Source organism: Culex quinquefasciatus, chromosome 3 (genome assembly GCF_015732765.1).
Source record: "Culex quinquefasciatus strain JHB chromosome 3, VPISU_Cqui_1.0_pri_paternal, whole genome shotgun sequence".
NCBI classification, from domain to species: domain Eukaryota; kingdom Metazoa; phylum Arthropoda; class Insecta; order Diptera; family Culicidae; genus Culex; species Culex quinquefasciatus.
The window spans coordinates 61,904,767-61,926,350 of record NC_051863.1 but is presented as its reverse complement, the minus strand read 5'-3'; the positions used below and the strand labels follow the sequence as shown (position 1 = coordinate 61,926,350).

Sequence of the window (21,584 nt, the reverse complement as noted above, 5' to 3'; positions counted from 1 at the left end):
AGTTGTTTAACCACTTTTTCCCTTAAAACCCCGAAAAATAAAAAATAAAACACAAAAAGGCGAATCGGTTGTTTACATCTACTTATTGACGTAACCTGACGGGCGATACCGTTGTTTTGGTTGGGTGGGTGGCGAATGCGGTGGGCCAAAAATGTAGGCACGCTCTTCAAAAAGACGTAATTTCTTTTTCTCAATTTTTTATAGCAAAAACACCTTAATTAATTCCAAATTGCAAAATCAAATCAAACCATCCACATTAACGACCCCCGGGTCTTTTGTGGTCTCTATTGCAAGTTTCTGCTCGAACCTAGGAGTCCGAAGGCTTGAATGGGGAGAGCACCCAAACCTCTTTTTACTCCAAGGAACCTTCCACCCCAGTGTTTGAACTGACGACCTTTGGATTGCGAGTCCAACCGCCGCCAGCGATTCCACCGGAGTAGGCTTGGTTTGGTATGTTGTTTGTACTTATGGCATGGAGACGACTCCTGCACCTGGAATGACTTAACGGCCTAACAACCAAGGCCGGGACCGACATTTTACTTCCTCATCCGATGGAAGGTTGCAGCAGATGGGAATCGAACCCAGAATCATTCGCTTACAAAGCGGACTGCGTAACCATTCGGCCACGCACTGCCACTTCCAAATTGCACTCTATGATAAAATTATTGCCATTTTCTATTACGTTTTGACAAAATTGATGGTTTTCATGCTATTTTGTGGAATAGGAATTGATCGGAAGTGCATAATTTTTAATGTTGATTTTCCCGAAACGGCAGGATTGTGGGTTTCGCCCTTTTGAAATGTTGTTACTGATATGTAAAAACAGCAAGCCGGGCAAAAACGCAAGTCAAGTTTGTCCCGCCCATAAGGTTACGTGTTAGAATTTCACAAAAAAGAGAACTTTCTATGGATTTCTGGAATAAAAAAATAAAGTTTATTAGTTATTCTGATATTTTACATGATTTCGAACCAAACTGCATCATTAACTCAATAGGGGGATGGCGTCGCTATTTTTAGACCACATTTTCCACTTTTTCTCATCGAAACCAACTACTTTATCGACTTCATTTTGCTGAGCGAGATAGGACGCCGTCTTTTTTTAGACGATGACTCAGCACTTTTCCACTCTTGCACTTAAAAAACCAGATGGCAGCACGATGTAACGACACGTCCCTATATTGACAATATTACACGGACTTGATTTGAGCGGCACACTGTTGGTACGTTCGTTTGAACAGCCAGTGCGGCACTGAGTGCCACACTCGTCGGTGCCAGTTTTGGTTCAAACGAACATTCTTTTTCAGTGTGCATGGAACTCGCATGAAACTGAAAAAATATCGAGTGCGGCACTAGAGTTCCAGTTCCAAGATGGCGATGAAACTCGTGCGGAACTAGCGCGAGTTTCTTCAAACAAACACTTTGACAGCTCTGAGTGCGGCACTCAGTGCGGAACTAACCCTCAAACGAACGTACCATATATGAGGGCACTCGGTGGAGTGAGCGGGATACACTAAATATATTGTCCGTTTCATTCAAAGGTACACGCCGCGCGGCATTTCAGAATATGCCATAGACATTGTTGCCAGCGACTTTCTGCACTTTTGGTGCAATATAAAACATACCTGGCAACAATGCCAGGCGATTCAATGAAGAAAATCAACAAAAAAACGCGCTGTATGGGATTTGACAGCACGCAAGTGCGGCGCGTCGTTTCGAGGCTGGTTTGCCGCGGGTCTTTGTCGGGAATACGTGCAATGATGAGGGGAACCGCATCTAATTCCAGCGTGCCTCTAATGTTGGCAGGTCGGAACTTTGACATTCAATTAAAGCTATATATAATTAAAAGTGTTTTCAACTGAAATCGAGTGATAAATAGCTCAATAAGAAGTGTAAGCGAGTTTCTATCAAAAGTTTTGCAAAATTAGTTTTTTAAATAGTGAAAATCAGCAAATTGGATGGAGTTAGGAGCAAGTGCTTAACCTGCCAAACATACGAGAATTTCCCCTGGTTTCTTTTTTTCCTTTTCAAATCTTATATCATCAAACCCTAGCGCAGCCATGGAAATCTTTCGAAGGGACCATGAAGAGAACCCTTCTAAAGCCGCAGGAGGATTCCTTGAAGTTCCTTTCTGAATCTAAAGCTACAAGAAAGAAGCGTAGACCAATAACCCGGAAAGCAAAATTTGAATTTACTATTAAATTTAACTAATGTTTCAAAATAAGCGCGTATGCAGTGAGTTTTTTTTTATCAAAGCTAGTATATTTTTTTTCATGACCAGCCGAGTTTTGCACTACCTCGAATTCCTTAGAAATTTTGTCAGGGCTATTTTTTCCACAAAAAAAAACAACTTTGTAGCACTTAGTTCGTATCAAAATGGATTCATTTGGAATCTAGAGATAATGCCATTTCAGGTGTTTTTGGTTCTTTTTTCGATTGCCATATTTTTTTCAATGCATAAATCTAAAAAAAATATTTTAAAACTTTGGTAAAATCGATTTGACATGTTTCCTAAAAGGTTCAAAATTGATTTCGTTGAATTTAGGCCGTTCTGGCGAGTTCTGGTAAGTCGGTCACGATTGATCCTTTCGTCGATCAGATTTTTGGAAAGATCGCACAAATTTCTATGTTTCGTCTGAACCTCCGGTGGTTGGTCATTTTTGGCCAACAATCAAGCCTTCGGTCACCAAGTTTCGAGTATCATTGCATTTCCAGCCGAGACCGGTTTTTGCGTAGATGGGGATCGCACGAAAAATTATTTCGGAATAACAGACTTCTTTTATTTCGATATCGAGTCTAAGGAAACTAACGGATGCAGAAACTTGCTCTAACGACGATTCAAACAGTGTCATTGTATTGATGATTTGCGCAAGGATATCTACAAACTATTAGGAATTCGCAGGATAATCTGCGTTGGCGTTGCTGGCTTATTTGTCTATCCTTTGCAATGCTGCAGAGAAAAGTAGTACGATCGTAGTAAACCATGCAAGAAAACGGGATTGATCGCTACAGAAGAACGGTCAGACATAAGTCCGTAGGAAAGTCCAAGAGACATACGAAAACACGAGGAGAATTTGGAGAGAAAGAATCCCAATACCAACTGAATTTTCCTGTATCAATTGGTATTCACGTTTGATTTAATAAGCTATTGAAGTCCGTACTTGAAGAGACATACTTGAAAATATAGTGAAAAGACGTACAGAAAGATAACTTATCTTTCTGAAATGGCTTTCATGTTTTTATTTCGTTCCTGATGACCCGTGCAAAACTCTCTGGCTTAACAAAGCGGGTTCTACTTTTTGCATACGTACCGGGCGCCACGAAACTAAAATACCAAATAATATGTGTTTAACAGAGACGCCAACCATCAGACTGTCCTTTTCGGATAAAAATGAAACAATTGTGAGTTAATTAATAAACCTTACAAGTTACACTTTTTATTTTGATATCAACGCATTCTCATCGTTCACTTACTTACGTCTTCATGCAAAAACCACGAGGATTTTTCGAAAATTCAGCCCAGCTCAGCTCGAACCAGCAGCAATTATTTTTTCTCTTGTTCAGTTTTGTTAACCTCTTTGCGCGTTACGATATACCCCATCTTTTGGCTCCATTCACACGCACACATTTTCGTTCGCCTCACATTTTCATAGTCGTTCCTAGATTATTCATTTTTTTTTTCTTGTCTAAGCGCTAAAACAGTTAATTTTTTAAGGGACTTCCAAACGAAGCTTGCTAGTGTGTAACATTTAGTAGGAAGAAGAAGGGGGAGAGAAATTTTATGGATATTTTTTTTCTCGGTAACAAAAACTGCTTACACGATAATCGAAGTGTTTTGTTTTTCAAAGCAGGGTGACAAATTCAAACAAGATCTCTTAACCCGTCTCAAAGCGTCTCGTTTACTGTACCAAAAAATACATAGAATTTAGCTGTTTAACTCATAATAGACTCGATTAATTTCATTCGGTGTGTCACTAATTGCTAAACTCTTTAGAAAAACAAACGGACGATAGCGTCAATAAGATTTAAAATTAAAAACTATGTTAAGTTGAAAATTTTTGTTTGTTTTTTTTTCTCGGTTTTCTGTTGGAATATATATAAATAGTGATGATATCGTTTTACAATTGTAAGTTTAGAATGTCTCTGTGTAGGTGTGTCTGATCTCTCTGCTTGTGTTTGTGTGTGTTTTTCCGTGTATCATATATTATTATCATTCCAACCGCACAAACAAACTAGGACATAAATAAAAAAATAGCGATAATCCTTAGATCGACAGCCCAAACACCGACACGATGCAGTACATCGTCTTGTTCTCCCAGCGCACCGTGCAGGAGCCGTCCGTTTCGTTGTTCCAGAAGCAGGAGCTGGCCGTGTGCAAACCGGCGCCGTTCTTCTGCATGATCATACAGGTGACTGGAAAGAGGGAAGAGGGAAGACGAAACTTTATTCTCCGAGCAAACTCCAAACAATGATAAGGCGAAACAATTATATCGATGGCAGTGCACTATCACTCTTATTGTGTCGGTACACCTTTTGAATGCAGTGCGCGCAGACACGGTGAAAGGAACCGGAACCGGGAAGGGAAAAAGTTTTTCTTTAATATCACACTTAATGAGTTTTCCACCGCCGCCGTTGCCTTCGGAAAAGTACCTTCCCTATACTTCTTCTCTGGCCACTAAGGAGTTGATAGATCCGCAGCAGCGCCCAGAGGTGAGTTAATAGACAATTATAGGCTGCCGCTGCCGGACTTGAGATTGTTGCTGAAAGTGTGAGACGTTCCAGCTTTCCCCTCTTGAACAGCAAGCTTTTAATTGCTCAAGTCCCTGGGAGAATGATTTTAGTTTTTCACTGTTTTTGTGCTACTGCAATGGAAATGCTTTCATCCAATTTTTTTTTTCAAACAGAAGCGTTTCCCACTCACGGACTTCAACGTCGAGGTGCCTCTGCTACTCTTCTGTGATAATCTTGCATAGGCGAAGGTAAGATTTAGTGAATGTATTAATATACAAAATTAAGAAGTATTGATCTAAACATAACACTTCGAAAAATAATTCTTTAGGCAAGTCCAGAAGACATACGAAAACATGAGAAGAAGTAAGAAGTGTTTGAGTGAATGATTTTAGTTTTTACCTAAACAGAGTGACCACAAAAATTCTATTTTAAAATTTATTTATTTTTAAATTTCCGGTTTTCTTGAGAGGATCTTTTCAAATAAAACTCTAGATATGGTTATTATAAACGATGCATTTTAATTCATGAACTTCGTGTATCAATTTATAGGAATTTGGGAAACTATGGCAATTACTATTGGTAATATTGGTTTTTTTTTTTGAAATAACTAATTTTGGAACTTTTCCTTTTTTTAATTTTTCATTTTTGAGGCCAATGCAAATTTGATTTCATATTTTTGTCCCCGCCTTCATCTTTTCTCTAAAAAATCAGGGGGCCAAAAAAATGCTACAGATTCAAATTTTCAAAAAGAAAACCAGAAAAATCTATCGTAATGTATTTTGAATACACTGTAAAACATTTAGATCTCAAATCGGAAAAAAGAACGTAAAACTTTAGAAAAATTTTTTTTTTAGAATTTGACTTAGGTTTCATTTGTTTCTACCATGTTCTTAATTTTTTTGTCAGATTTTTTTAATTTTTGGTTTTGTCAGTTTTAGTTTTTTAACATAAAAAAACGGAATCGACGTAACACCTTATAATGTGGCCCTCTTAAACCTTGCGGTTTCGTCAACGGATCCACAGGCGTGTATCGTTCTTTTTGCGACAAGACTCCGCCTCTCGGGTCTGCTAAGTGTGAAGGTATGGGCACGGGGAGAGGGCACCGAATACCTATATTTACACTTAGCATTTTTGCGTTCGCCTCGGGATTCGAACCGACGACCTCTGGATTGTGAGTCCAGTGCGCGGTCCGATTGATCCACACAGGCAGACAGTTTTTTAACATAAACAATTCTTTAAAAAACATTTATTCGTTTTTTTAGAACATTTTTTACCAGCAATTCCCCACGGGCTCAAAATTGGAATTCGGGTTCTCTGGTCGAAATGATTGGCCCATTTTTCCCGCAAAATGGTCGCAAAAACCACATGAGCAACTCTCTACGAAATCGGCCGATTTCGACCATTTTTTTTGTATTTTTTTTTTTGACTTAAACTTTGTGAGGGCCTTCCCTATGACCAAATAAGCTATTTTCCGTCATTGGTTCACCCATACAAGCCTCTGTCCAATTTTGGCTGCTGTCCATACAAAAATGGTATGTAAATATTCAAACAGCTGTCACTTTTGAGTGAATTTTCTGATCAATGTGGTGTCTTCGGCAAAGTTGTAGGTATTGTTGAGGGCTTTTGAGAAAAAAATTGGTACACGGAAAAAAAATTTGCAGATTTTTTTATCAACTTTTTTACACTAAAACTCATTTTCCCAAAATATGTATTTTTTGATTTTCGAGATTTTTTGATATGTTTTAGGGGACAAAAATCCGCAACTTTTGAGCCATAGAGAAACATGGTCAAAAAATCTGCCGCCGAGTTATGAATTTTTGAAGAAACAGTGATTTTTTGAAAAAATCGAAGTTTCATGCAAAAACAAGTTTGACATTATTTTTTAATGCAAAATTGAATTTGCAATCGAAAAGTACTTTACATATTTTTTGATAAAGGGCTCCGTTTTCTCGATATAGCCACCGAAAGTTTGATTTTAGCGAAATATGTGCAGTTTTTCAATTTTTAAAAATAGTGACCATAAGTGACCATTCCTAAAAATATTTTTTTTAGAAGTTCAGAAAATTTGCTATAAAATTGTCTAAGAGACATTGAAGATTGGAGCCGCTTTATGAAAAAGAAACACAAAAATTGAAGTTTTCTTAATCTCACCAAAACAACCCACCATTTTCTAATGACCGTATCTCAGCAAATAATGGTCCGATTTTCAATTTTAATACATGAAAAATTCGTGAAATTTTCCGATCTTTTCGAAAAAAATATTTTGAAAATTTTTAAATCAAGACTAACATTTTAAAAGTGCCAAACATTGAATATTACGCCCATTTAAAATGCTAGTCTTGATTTAAATAAAATCAAAATATTTTTTTCGAAAAGATCGGAAAATTTCACGAATTTTTCATGCATTAAAATTGAAAATCGGACCATTATTTGCTGAGATACGGTCATTAGAAAATGGTGGGTTGTTTTGGTGAGATTAAGAAAACTTCAATTTTTGTGTTTCTTTTTCATAAAGCGGCTCTATCTCAGCAACCCGAGGTCCAATCTTCAATGTCTCTTATACAATTTTATAGCAAATTTTCTGAACTTCTAAAAAAAATATTTTTGGAAATGGTCACTTATGGTCACTATTTTTAAAAATTGAAAAACTGCACATATTTCGCTAAAATCAAACTTTCGGTGGCTATATCTTGAAAACGGAGCCCTTTATCAAAAAATCTGTAAAGTACTTTTCGATTGCAAATTCAATTTTGCATTAAAAAATAATGTCAAACTTGTTTTTGCATGAAACTTCGATTTTTTCAAAAAATCACTATTTCTTCAAAAATTCATAACTCGGCGGCAGATTTTTTGACCATGTTTCTCTATGGCTCAAAAGTTGCGGATTTTCGTCCCTTAAAACATATCAAAAAATCTCGAAAATCAAAAAATACGTATTTTGGGAAATTGAATTTTAGTAAAAAAAATGTTGATAAAAAAATCTGCAATTTTTTTTCCGTGTACCTATTTTTTTCTCAAAAGTCCTCAACAATACCTTCAACTTTGCCGAAGACACCACATTGATCAGAAAATTCACTCAAAAGTTACAGCTGTTTGAATATTTACATACCATTTTTGTATGGACAGCAGCCAAAATTGTATGGAGACTTGTATGGGTGAACCAATGACACAAAATAGCATATTTGGTCATAGGGAAGGCCCCCACAAAGTTTGAGCCAAATCAAAAAATACAAATAAAATCCATTTCCGGTTTAGGTAGAGAATTGCTCACATTCAAAAAAAATCAGTACAGTACTTTTAAAACGGAATTTTAAAGTTTCACTCGTACTTTTCAAATGTTAGGGCTGGATGTTTCAATCCTCAAACTAATCACTTTTTATTTTCGTCCAAGATGCAAAAGGTGCAGAGATTTTATGAAAAAAATGCGAAAATTCAAAAACTGTTATTGCGTAGTTGACCCAAGCGGCAAAAAAAATCTGTAAAAATGCAGGCAAATATCATTGAACAAATATTACATTGAATTACATTAAATATGAACAGTTAGCGAAAAAATGTTGAAAAAATACTTTTTGCAATTCCGTCGTGAAACTACTTACTTTTTCTGTCATTCTTGAACGACGAAATAGCCTACTTTTATGTACCAAAAATAACAGAATCGAATAGCAACACTTTCCAAAATAAATGCTGAAAAGTTCTACTTTTCAGCACTCAAATGGGTGCTGAAAAGTTGAACTTTTCAGCACTTGTTTCGAAAAGTAACACTTTTCAACATTTTTTTGATTTAAACGATTTATTGACAAAATACATGAAAATTTGACATAAAATTTCACTCAGTTTGTGTTTTTTGAAATTGCAAAAAATGTTGTATGGAACTCGTTGCAAAACTTGATTTTTTCAGCACTCTTCGTATTTATCCAACTCGGTGAACCTCGTTGGATAAATGTACGACTCGTGCTGAAAAAATCCTCTTTTTGCATAAACTACTATTTTGCAATTCCACTGTGAAACTGTCAACTTTTCCTGCCCTTCTGGAGAAACGAAACGGCCTACTTTTCCCTACCAAAAATAACAGAATAAAAAATTAATACCTTTCAATAACAGTGCTGAAAAGTTGAATTTTGAAATGGGTGCTGAAAAGTTGAACTTTTCAGCACTAGTATCGAAAAGTAACATTTTTCAATATTGTTTTGTTTTGAACGATGAATTTACTAAACACATGTATGTTTGATAAAAATTCCATTAAATAAGCGTTTTTCGGAATTGCAAAAAATGTTGTAAGCAACTCGTTGCAAAACTTGATTTTTTCAGCACTCGTCGTATTTATCCAACTCGGTGAACCTCGTTGGATAAATGTACGACTCGTGCTGAAAAAATCCTCTTTTTGCATAAACTACTATTTTGCAATTCCACTGTGAAACTGTCAACTTTTCCTGCCCTTCTGGAGAAACGAAACGGCCTACTTTTCCCTACCAAAAATAACAGAATAAAAAATTAATACCTTTCAATAACAGTGCTGAAAAGTTGAATTTTGAAATGGGTGCTGAAAAGTTGAACTTTTCAGCACTAGTATCGAAAAGTAACATTTTTCAATATTGTTTTGTTTTGAACGATGAATTTACTAAACACATGTATGTTTGATAAAAATTCCATTAAATAAGCGTTTTTCGGAATTGCAAAAAATGTTGTAAGCAACTCGTTGCAAAACTTGATTTTTTCAGCACTCGTCGTATTTATCCAACTCGGTAAACCTCGTTGGATAAATGTACAACTCGTGCTGAAAAAATCTTCTTTTTGCAACTTGTTGCATAAACTACTATTACGAGCATAGTTGACAAAAATGTTATCACTCTACGAACATTAAAACCAAAATTATGACATTTGTGCAATGATACAAATTTGTTAAAAATTAATGGGGGAGGAACGAAGTTTATGAAAATTAGCCCTTCCTCTTGGCCCTCTTGAGATCGTAAAAGGTTTCCAACAAGGACGATGCAAATATATTTCAAAGTTGTTGTTGGGGGTCCTTTCAACTGTGCATATGGGAGCGGCTGTGGTATACTGGTAACGGTGTTCGCTTTCAAGGCGAATGGTCCTGCTGTTACTCCCAACTAAATACCTCGGATTAGTTTTCAGAAAGCCGTAAGAGCCATTGGTAAACAAAGCACTTTTTGCATCGGTATTCGACCTACTTACGAAAAACCAAAATCAAAAATGCTCGAAATTGGTCATCTGCACGTCCTTCAAGTGCCCCAAACTTACAATAAATGAAATTTTGTTTCATTTTCGATAAAAACGAAAGTTAGTGTCAGAGGTCACGGTGGCTCTTACGGCTTTTTGAAAACTCACCCGAGATATGCACTGGTCCATTTGACAAGGGCTCGGAAGTTTAAAATAACGTTTGAATCCGATTGATGCAAACGTTCTTCAGGGCGGGGCTTGTCGATTCAAGCTGAGGTACTTCATTTGACTTAGAAGGAAGGAGGGGCAAAACTAGTAAAAATAATCATTCATTCCTTTGTGGAACACCAATCAGTGAGGTACTCCTGGATATTAGCTCCTGAAAAGTGCTTAAAAAGTGCAAAAATGCCTCAAGGCAAGAAAAAGAGGCGGTCCTCACCAGCAGGATCGGCAGATTTGAAGAAGCTAAAGAATGCCGAAGCGCTACCTGTAAAGCCAGGCAGTTTGAGCAAGGACGCTCAAAATTCGTCTGGAAACCAGTTCGCTACCCTCCCTGCAGTGATGTCAACCATCGCGGCGCTCATTTTTGGTTCGCGGCACATTTTTCGTTTGTGGTGCTTTTCAGTTACGGAATTCGACAAAATGGTGTTCGAAGCATTTGTAGAACTCATCAACAGCAACATTTCTTCAGAACATTGTATAGCTGTAAAATTCTTACGCTAAAAGTTACAAGAAGATTTCAGACCTCAGGACCAATGGTTCGCGATGCTTTTGTTTGCCTAACGCATTTTTGGTTGTAACTTTTTTTGTATTCATCAAAAATTAACACTATGTTTAGCAAAGTTGTACGATTTGGTGTGTTCTACAAGTCCTGACCAGATTTATCAAATCTGGTGCTTTACGAGCTTCCATTCGCTTGTGTGCTGATGGACTCAAAATTCTGCTACCTACCAGAAAGGATTACAACTACGTTCGGGATTTCCTGAACAGCACAAAGATTGAATACTACAGCCATGACGATCCAGGTAAACGCCCCATGAAACAGGTCCTCCGAGGCCTGTACGACATGGATGTGAATGTGCTGAAAGAAGAGCTGAAAACTCTTAAGTTGAACCTGATCGAAATCTTTAAGATGACGAGACACAACAAGGACATCAAGTATCGTGATCAACTGTACCTGGTTCATCTCGAGAAAGGATCGACAACGCCGTCTGAGCTGAAAGCAGTTCGGGCAATTTTCAACATCATCGTGACTTGGGAACGTTGTCGTCCAGTGCACCGTGACGTGACACAATGTTCGAACTGTTTGCAGTTTGGGCATGGTGGAAGGAACTGTTTCATCAAGAGTCGTTGTGCAACCTGCGGAGGTGAGCACAAAACACAAGCTTGCAACACAATCAACGAGAACATCGAAGCCAAATGCTTCAATTGCGGTGGCGATCATTCGACCAAGAATCGAAGCTGCCTAAAACGTGCTGAGTTTGTGAAAATTCGGCAGCAAGCGACGACGAGACACCAACCACATCGTCGCAGAGCACCACCAGCATTCACGGACGTGGATTTTCCTGCTTTGGCGTCACCAGGAGCAGGATCTGTTCGAGTGGTTCCAAATCTGCAGCCATTGCCGTTGAATCAGCGGCAAAGAGTTGCAGAGAATACAACACCTCCAGGCTTCAGTCAGCATCCGAGGGAAAACCAATAAGCATCAATGGATGAAGGCAGTAGTGACCTGTTTTAACCACAAGAACTTTTGAACATTTTCATCGAGATGACAACAACACTGCGTGGTTGCAAAACTCGCCAGGAACAAGTAAGAACTCTTCAAGCATTCATCTTAAAATACAGTTCGTAGTTTACTCGTTCTAATGATTTTGAATATTTCAATGAATTTGGTTTTTAGTTTTAAGTTAGGATTAGTTGTTAAAGTGATTTTTTCTTTTTTTTACCCAAATGTATTCGATTCAATGCAAAAATGTAAAACAATTTGAAGTAAATAAATGAATATGAACAGTTAATAAGAAAACGAAAACTATAACAAAGATGAAGAGCATGTAGCCATACCACTTAGCATGTAAAAGAAATGTAATTATTAAAAGAATGTTCAATAAAAAAAAAACTAGTAAAAATAAACTTTTTAAAATATTTGTAATACGTTATGGTTATGTCAGAGGAGTGTAAAATCAACTTTCCGGATTTGGGCACAAATCGGGGGACGTAGTACGCAGGTTATCAGAAGCACTTCTAAAACATTGTTAACATTAATACCAAAAATGTTCATATTTCCCACTCACGGACTTCAATGTACACTAGAAAAAATGGAAGTCTTTTGCAATTTCAATGTATATTCAACGGAAGTTCTTATCAAACTTTTGCAAAGGTAATTTAGAAGCTTTTTACAAAGTTACTTTGAGTTTTGTTATTAACATTAATGAACTGAGTGTGAAAACAATTGATCAAAGCAAAAAGTGTTAGAGATAAATCCATAGGTTGGTCCAGAAGGCATACGAAAACACGAGGAAAACAAATCTGTGGACATGATTTTGCACCTTATACTTAGTCATTGTTATCAAACTGTTGCAACAGTCACGGCCTTAACTCTTCAGTACTGCTGCTGCTCGTTTACGGCGAAGCTTTCATAGGGTAAGGCAGAACTTAACAGGCTAAAAACAAGTCATTAGGCTCGTCCAGAAGACATACGGAGAACGAGAAAAAAATTGAAATCAACCCAAGTGGATGAGATAATTTTCAAAGAGAATATTTTATCTCCGTGTCGCGGTTGAAACTTATTGATGGAAAGATGAACAGCTGACTCTTTTAAACAATTCCAAGCGACACTCTCTTACGTACTTGAATGCATGTTACGTCCGGTGTTGAGAAAAGTACGCTCTGCTTTATAAATTTATATTTTTTTGGTTTATGACTGTGCAATGCAAGACAAAGCCATTGGTTGGTGTCCCAACTAAACGGCTAGTTCCACAAGGCAATTGGCAGTACCAAACTAACACAATATCAAAAATTTACTTCGACAGTTTGAAAAGGCAAAACGAAGGTCACCTGTCCTGAGCATTGATTGGCACAAAGTAACGATTGGTGCAAACAATTGAATCCTAAATTTAGACTCAAGCCCCTTTCTCACCAAGGTTGTTCTGATTTTTTGAAGACTTTTCGAGCAGAAACTAACTAACCCTAAGAGAGACAGCCTCCAACTTACCAATGTACTTGTACGGCTTCTGCAGCTTGGTCAGCACGCTCAGGCACGTCTCCACCACCGAGCCGGTCCAGTTGTTTACCTTGTCGTGCTGGTACGCGTTGCCGCCGATGGTGGTCTCGATCGCTTCCTTGATGATTTTGCTCACGTCGTCCACGACGAACTGATGCTGATAGAGGATGAGCATAATAGCGTGGAATTAATATGGTTGTTGGTTTTTATTAATCCAGGGGAGAGAGAGGGACAATTCCAGAATTCCCGAGTGCCAGAGCTGCCGGGAGCGACTAACGGCAGGACTTCCAAGCCCCACCAAAATCAAGAACTGCTCGTTTTTTATTGCACGAGTCTCTCCTATAGTCGTCGCGAAATTCCGACGAGGCGCCTACGGAGAACGTGTTACCACAGACAAGCAGACGGGAAACGGGTTTGACTTTCATTGTCACAATTAACGGTCAATTTAAATCAAAGACTTGTCAAACGCTTTTGCTACAGGCCACCAGATTGCGCTAGTAACCAACACAACTCGGAAGATCACATCCATTTATCTGTGGCGTAGCATAATTTCTCACTCACGAGCAATGAGTAGCGTGCACGCGATCAGTAAGGACATGCTGATGTGAAAACTTCCACACCGATTTATGTTTTCATTCGTTTACTGTCACAACTTGCAGAATAGAGCGGCCAATTGTCGGACTCCGAAGCCGTGCTTAAGCCCGATAAATGACGGATTACTTGCTCGCAAAGACACGCTATCGCAATTTGCGCGCGGAAAATCAGAACCGTACGGGAAGTCGCTGGGGATGGTTCGTGGAAAGGAAGAGAACGAGTCGCTAATGTTTGATCAATGCCGCGATTCCAGACTTATGTGTGCCATGTGCAGAGTGGAGCTGCCAAGAGGTGTGAGCAAAACTATCCCAGTTCTGGCACGAAAGCTGGATTAATGATGTCGGAACAGGGAAGGAGAGGGTAAGTTTTGAGGAGCCTGAGTGTGGGGCACGAGATTTGAGATTTGATTAATAACGCAGGAATAAGGACAACTCCTTTAAAAATAATCTGGAATGTTATCAGTACAGTAGCAGGTCCTTCGATTGTGTTCGCCAAACTGGATTTTTCTAAACCTTTGCAGTGCGCCATTTCATTAGAATGCATTGAAACACCACAAACGTTAAAGCAGCCAGGCATACTGCGTGAATTTAACCGCAGAGATGATTCGTTGAAGTGGATTGAAATTCAGCACGAATGTTCAAACAACAGGAATATTTATGAATCTACAGGAGAGAAAGAAACTTGGGAATGTTTTTCTTTCATTCCAATCAGATATAACAATGTATCGTTGGGATTGGGACTATCATGCTGCCACGTCCTAATTCCACAAATGTTAGTAAATTCAAAATACATTTTCATAACGAAAGAAGCCTTTATGCATCATTGTTTCGTCCATAGAAATCTAGATACAATTTTAGCAGCTGCCCATTCCAAAATAACATGTAAATATTCGAAAACCTTTATCACAGGAAGGATTTTTTATACTGATTTCGTATCTTCAGCAAAGTTGTAGGTTATGACGAGGACAACAAAAAATAGTTTCGCTATTAAGGGGTTACAAACATGTAGAAAATCACAAAATTTCATATCACAGATAATTTATTAAATCCACTAAAAAGACGATTTTCAATCACTCCTGAAAGTTTCATGAAGATATTTCATGATGAAACTAAGTAAGAGAAAATTTAAGCTCAAAATTTTATCATGCACAAAGCTAACTGTCAATCTTTGAGGGGCGTTTTTCTCGAAACACCGAGTTGATTCACGGGCGCCACGATATCTCGCGATGGGATGGAGCAAATTGGCTGAAATTCAGGTTGGAGACTCTCAAGACATATCCCGCGTGCATGACGAAGCCAGATTTTGAAATTTTGCTTTTTTTTAATATATAAAAAACAAAAACTGACGATTTTTTATATGAAAAACACAAAAATATTTTTATCTTTATTTTAAATTAGTTTTTTTAAATCGTCATGCACACGGACTGGTTAAACGAGTCTTCACCAAAATTTTGAGCCGATTCGATTTAGACAGTGTTGCGATATCGTGGCCCCCGTTTTTTGAAACTTCAAATAGCTTTATCTCGGCAATGATACAACCAAATTTCTTCCAATTTGTTTTGTTAACAGATGAAAATGTATATTTTAGTGTCCTGAAAACAGATTTTAAATCAGATTAAGTGTGTGCTCACACCAATATCTGACTTTTTTGTCGATTGACATGTATGTAGGGGAAATATACCCTTTCTAATCAAACACCTATCTTCGTCATATGGAGAGTTTGATGCTCGATTAAAGCTCCAAAAATACTATTTGGGCTATAAACTTACCAGCAACAGCACCACCTCGAGTAAGCACGCAAATTCATGCCAATTACTGGCCAAAAAGATCAAATTTTAATGCACTTTTGATCATAATTTCTATTTTGCGAGACCATTTCTCATCATTTTGGTGGCACACACATCCACACGTAAGATCAGAGGTTAACTGCTTAACGAAAGTCGCCATCAATATCTTTTCATTTGCGCTAACGTTTTCAAAGCGCTTAAGATATGAAATTGCTTCCAACTACCGGCAACATGTTCATTTGAACATTAGTTAGTGACTCACTTGAAAAATAATCCCGAAACATGTAAATAATTAGCAAGCGCCATAAAAAAAACAAACGCGCCAAGTCTTTTGACGTTTGAATTTTGATGACCCATTCCAATCGAAGGCTGAAGAAAACCGAACGAGAAGCGAAGGCAAATAAAGAACAAAGGGTGGCCACCAACACCACCAACATGCTGGTGCAGCGCCTGTTGGAGTGAGCAAGTGCTGCCAGGAAACTTTCGCTATGAATGCTACTTTTCGTGAGATTTCGCTTAAAATTTCATCAATTTTGGCAGCACTAAGCAGACCCAAAAGAGCGCTGGAAGAAAAAAAAGAACTAAGTTGAAAATAGAAAAATAGGCGTGGCCCAATGCACTCGACTGATTAGAATGCATTTTTGAAATATTTTTTTTAAATGCTTGTAAAAGGAATAGCATAATCTTTAATAAAAGTTAAAATAAACAGACATGTTCATAGAAAATTGCTCTACTCGTTGGTGTACTTGGTTTTAGTGAATTTCAAGGAACAATCCAGATTATCCAGCATCATTCAAACACGGCCGCTTATTAGGCTTAAAATGGGCATTAGGGTGTAATATGGTTGTATGGAAAAAAATAAAGTTGTCCAAATTTAGCGAGCACAGCAATTTTTTAGTTCCTTTTGGGGTCCTAAACAACTCCCCAAAGTTTGGAAACGATTGGTTTAGTCCTCACTTTGCGCAAAGCAATTCAATTCTCCATATAAATTTGTATGGGAAAAACCATTTTTTTGGATTTTGATATTTATAAAATCCACGTTTCATGCTGTACTAAAATCGGATTCATATTCGGATGCTCTGGAAGGTGCTTTACAACTTTCCCGAAGAGAGTATGGTGCTAACTTGCTCCTAAAAAAAGATACAGCGTGTTCAAAACTCGTCTAAAACGTGTTTGTTGCCCGAAAATCACGTTTTAGACGAGTTTTGAGGACGCTGTATCTTCTTTCAGGGACAAGCTAGCACCATACTCTCTTCGGGAAAGTTGTAGAGTACCTTCGTTCCCAAACTTTGGGGAGTTGTTTAGGACCCCAAAAGGAACTGAAAAAATGCTGTGCTGGAAAATCGTTTTTGATATTACAACCTAATGGGCATATTTCCCCTAACCCCTAAAAACACATTTTTTTATTCATTTTTGCCTTCCTCACCTCACTGAGGCAAGGCTATAAAATCACTCGAAAAATGAACTTCTTAAATACGACTCCTAGATATATCTTCACGTATACCTATCGACTCAGAATCAAATCACAAAAAGTCAAATCCCCAAAAACGTATTCCTTCATTGCCAAAGTGGTCCGAAACCGAAATCTAGCGTGACAAAATTGATAGCGGCCACACGTTAAGATTTAGAGCTTTGGTGTCTTCGATACAAATCAGGGTCAAAAGGGGCATCCCTGTTTGAAAAATGTCGCACGTCGTACGAGTTGTCGCACGGTTGTGATTTTACCGTTTCGATATCGGTTGGTCGAAAGGACGACAAATGTGCGACAAACACTCAACATGCCCGACATTGTTTTTCCATCGATTTACCTCAATTCGACGTCGATTATCGTCGACGCAAACAGTTTGACAGTTCTCTTCAGTTGATCTTGTTCGGACTTGATTGCAACCGAGTCGAACCAGTTGTTATTGCTTTTAGGCTTTTGGAGGATTTTGGACAGTTAATAGGTAAGTTGTTTACTAGGTTCAATTACTTTTTCTGCCGAAAAGTTCCGGCCGGAGTGGGCGAGCGACCGAATCAAAGTGTCTTGTATTCCAGATTTCGGTCTTCGTGGCGGTGGAGGAGGAGGACGGGAAATATTATTTACTCGGCGGGTCATTCCGGAAGACGGGACAGGCAGGAACCAGTTTGCGATCGTGGAAGCGGTTGATGTTTGGTGTATTACCGTTCGCGGGAGGTTGCGACGCATGCCTAATGGAACTGGTGAGTCATGTTTTAGAAACGATGGAGGTGTGCTGGAAGTGCGATTGGACAATCGAAATTAAAAATAGGATGAATGGAACATAACAAATCCTCAACTTTTCAATCCAATAATTCAAAACTGAAAATTAAAAAATCTAAAATACTAAAACTTAAAAAAAAACTTAAACGCTGAAATTGTAAAGTTGTAAAATTCTAGCATTCCAGAACTTAAAAATGCAAGAATTTGAAAATTCTAAATTTATTTAATTTCTTGATATTGTGCAAATTGTTAGTATTCTTAAATTCTAGAATTTATTGATTCTTCAAATTCTCAAAAAAAAAATAAAATTCAAAAATAAGAAAATTGTTTAATTGACAAAAAATTTAAACACTAACATTCCTTAATTCTTAAATACTAAAATTCTTCAATTTATAAATAATAAAAATCTAACATTATAAAGTTCTTAAATACCCAAAACGTTGGACGCACGAGTTGGAATTATGAATTCTAATATTCTAAAATTATGAGTTCTTAAATTCCAAAATTGTAATTCTATAAATTCTAAAATTAAAATAACTTATATTTTTGAATTCTAAAATTCCAAAAATTCTATTTTTTTATTTTACGCATTTGAAAAATTCATAAGTTTCTTAAAATTTTAAAAATAAAAAATGTCAGATTTTTATTTTTTTAGATGTTAAATTTAAAAATAATTCAAAAAAAAATTTAAAAAATATTTTTATCACTAATTTGAAAAAAAAAATGCAAATTCAATGTTTTTTTAAGTTTTAAAACTGTTGTTTTTGTATTAAAAAGAGTAAAACAAATTTGAAAAAAATTAAACAAATTCTTGAATTTTCAAATAGTACAAAAAATCTCAAATCTATAAACTTTAGAAAATTACAAGGTCAAAATTTAAAACAAATTCTATTAAAAAATAGGAGTTATACAAATATTACGAATTGAAATAAATGATTTTGGTATTGAGGCACCCTAGAATTAAAAAAAAATATGATTCAAGAAAATTTAGTTTTTAAGAATTTCGAATTTCGGAACTTAATTTTATTAGAATTTTAGCAGTTTAGAATTTTAGAATTTTAGAATTTTAGAATTTTTGAATTTTAGAATTTTAGAATTTTAGAATTTTAGAATTTTAGAATTTTAGAATTTTAGAATTTTAGAATTTTAGAATTTTAGAATTTAGAATTTTAGAATTTTAGAATTTTAGAATTTTAGAATTTTAGAATTTTAGAATTTTAGAATTTTAGAATTTTAGAATTTTAGAATTTTAGAATTTTAGAATTTTAGAATTTTAGAATTTTAGAATTTTAGAATTTTAGAATTTTAGAATTTTAGAATTTTAGAATTTTAGAATTTTAGAATCTTAGAATTTTAGAATTTTAGAATTTTAGAATTTTAGAATTTTAGAATTTTAGAATTTTAGAATTTTAGAATTTTAGAATTTTAGAATTTTAGAATTTTAGAATTTTAGAATTTTAGAATTTTAGAATTTTAGAATTTTAGAATTTAAGAATTTAAAAATTTTAGAATTTTAGAATTTATGAATTTATGAATTTTAGAATCTTAGAATTTTAGAATCTTAGAATTTTAGAATTTTAGAATTTTAGAATTTTAGAATTTTAGAATTTTAGAATTTTAGAATTTTAGAATTTTAGAATTTTAGAATTTTAGAATTTTAGAATTTTAGAATTTTAGAATTTTAGAATTTTAGAATTTTAGAATTTTATAATTTTATAATTTTAGAATTTTATAATTTTAGAATTTTAGAAGTTTAGAATTTTAGAATTTTAGAATTTTAGAATTTTAGAATTTTTAGAATTTTTAGAATTTTAGAATTTTAGAATTTTAGAATTTTAGAATTTTAGAATTTTAGAATTTTCGAATTTTAGAATTTTCGAATTTTAGAATTTTAGAATTTTAGAATTTAGGATTTTAGAATTTAAGAATTTAAGAATTTTGAAAATTTTAGAACTTTAAAATTTTAAAAATTTGGTTTTTTTTTAGCATTCTTAAATAAGGTACAATTTTCAAATAATACTATTCTCAGATTTTAAAACTAATTGCAATAATTTGAGCTTTTTAATTTTAATCCATCATCTATCTCGGGGGTCTCGTGGCGCAGGGGTAGCGGCTTCGGCTGCCGATCCCGATGATGCTATGAGACGCGGGTTCGATTCCCGCCTTATCCACTGAGCTTCTATCGGATGGTGAAGTAAAACGTCGGTCCCGGTTTCTCCTGTCTCGTCAGAGGCGCTGGAGCAGAAATCCCACGTTAGAGGAAGGCCATGCCCCGGGGGGCGTAGTGCCAATAGTTTCGTTTTTTTTTTTTTTTCTTTCCATCATCTATCTAGACATCTTTTATTTATAATTCTTTTTAAATGTTTAAATTTTGAGAGTTCATAAATTTAGTTTTTCTTTTATATTTCAAAAATACATTTTTCAAATTTTATTATTATTTTTATTGTTATTGAAATCTGAATTTGATTTAAAAATTCTTGCCAATTGTTGATTGATGATATATTTTTTTCAGGCATTCATATTCTATTATTATCCCGCCGGAAACCATGCGTCCCCTTGTGGTCACTCCACAAACCCACGTTTTCTCGTACTCCGGTAAACATCAATCCGTCGGAGATCTAAGATCGTTGCCAAGGCGTCGCATCCGGATTTGATCAGCTCGTCGAGGAGCAAAAGTCCAACACGACCAAGATGCTGCCACGGCCGCCTCAGAAGAACACCAACACCCAAGCCGGAAGCTGCCGCCAAGGCAAATCCAGAAGAAAGCCGAGTTGGGGAAGAATCGGCGATCCGCAAGTGAAATTAAAAGTACAAGAAAATATTTTTGTGAAATTTTTACAGTTTGAATAAAAAAAAACAATTAAAACAAAACAACAGTTTTTTCAACTGCAACATAACCTAAAAATCCGAAATGACAGCACACGACAATAGCACGACATTCTGAATAACAAAACCGTGCGACGTCGGTCGAATGTCGTACGACAATGTCGTACAATTTCGATTATCGATCGCACGACAAATACGACATTTTGGTGCAAAAACGTCTGACATTCGTGCGAAAGTCGCGCGACATTGTCGTACGACGTCGTACGATTGCACGGGCGACAAACGACGGACGTCCGACGGACTTTTCAGTCAGGGATCTTTTGGTATGGTGGACATTAAGGTGGTCCAAATTTTAGGGTGGTTCAGATTTTTTTATTTCGGCGGGATGACGAGATAGCGCTTTGGTACAAGGGGCTGGAAACTCTTAGAGCTATAATTATTATGTTAACCAGTATATCAAAATATATGTTAGTATACTTATTATTTCCTTTACATATCACCAGTATACTTACCAATATACTGAGAGTATCTTAATATACTGACAGTTTATTGCTTTTCGGTTAGTATACTAATAAGTATACTGGAATATCGTTAGTATACTCAGTATTCTTAAGTAATATTAGAGTTTCCAGCCCCTTGCTTTGGTATCTTCAGAAAAGTTGTAGGGAACACCATTCTAAGCAACTTTGCTGAAGGGCACAAAGCCCTATCTTGAAACGGGAAGTTTCTAGAGCCATTTTTATAATTTAAGTTTAGGTGCTTTTGAAAAACTAACTTAATCCACCTATGTGGTTGATGCCTTCCTCACTTTTTACCAAAAATGGGTATATGGGTGGTTTCATCATTTTTTTAGATCCAGAAAAAAAGAGCACAATGTGTAATTAATGAGGTTATAACTCGAGACAGGGTTGCCAGATCTTCAATGTTTTGGACTCTTTGGAAAGGCCTTTCAATTACCTAACCAACGATGGGTCGGATGATGGATCCGGTCATAGTTTACATACATTTAAGTGAGATCCGGCTTCAAAAAA

General features: G+C 36.2%; 2 protein-coding genes across 2 annotated transcripts in view; one reads left to right on the top strand and one right to left on the bottom strand.

Moving 5' to 3' along the window:
- Positions 1 to 3,404: 3,404 nt before the first annotated feature.
- The window catches only part of LOC6039511 (dynein light chain Tctex-type), a 23,312-nt gene continuing 5,132 nt past the window's right edge, over positions 3,405 to 21,584 (bottom strand). The window contains exons 2-3 of the mRNA XM_001849062.2: positions 13,118 to 13,283; positions 3,405 to 4,410 (exon numbers count right to left, since the gene is read on the bottom strand). Coding sequence (XP_001849114.2) covers positions 4,262 to 4,410; positions 13,118 to 13,283 — 315 coding nt within the window. The 3' untranslated portion in view covers positions 3,405 to 4,261. The remainder of the gene's footprint in view (positions 4,411 to 13,117; positions 13,284 to 21,584) is intronic.
- LOC119768621 overlaps positions 13,906 to 21,584 on the top strand; it is a 25,394-nt gene continuing 17,715 nt past the window's right edge. The window contains exon 1 of the transcript XR_005278109.1: positions 13,906 to 14,080. The gene's annotated coding sequence lies outside the window, so the exon portion shown is untranslated. The remainder of the gene's footprint in view (positions 14,081 to 21,584) is intronic.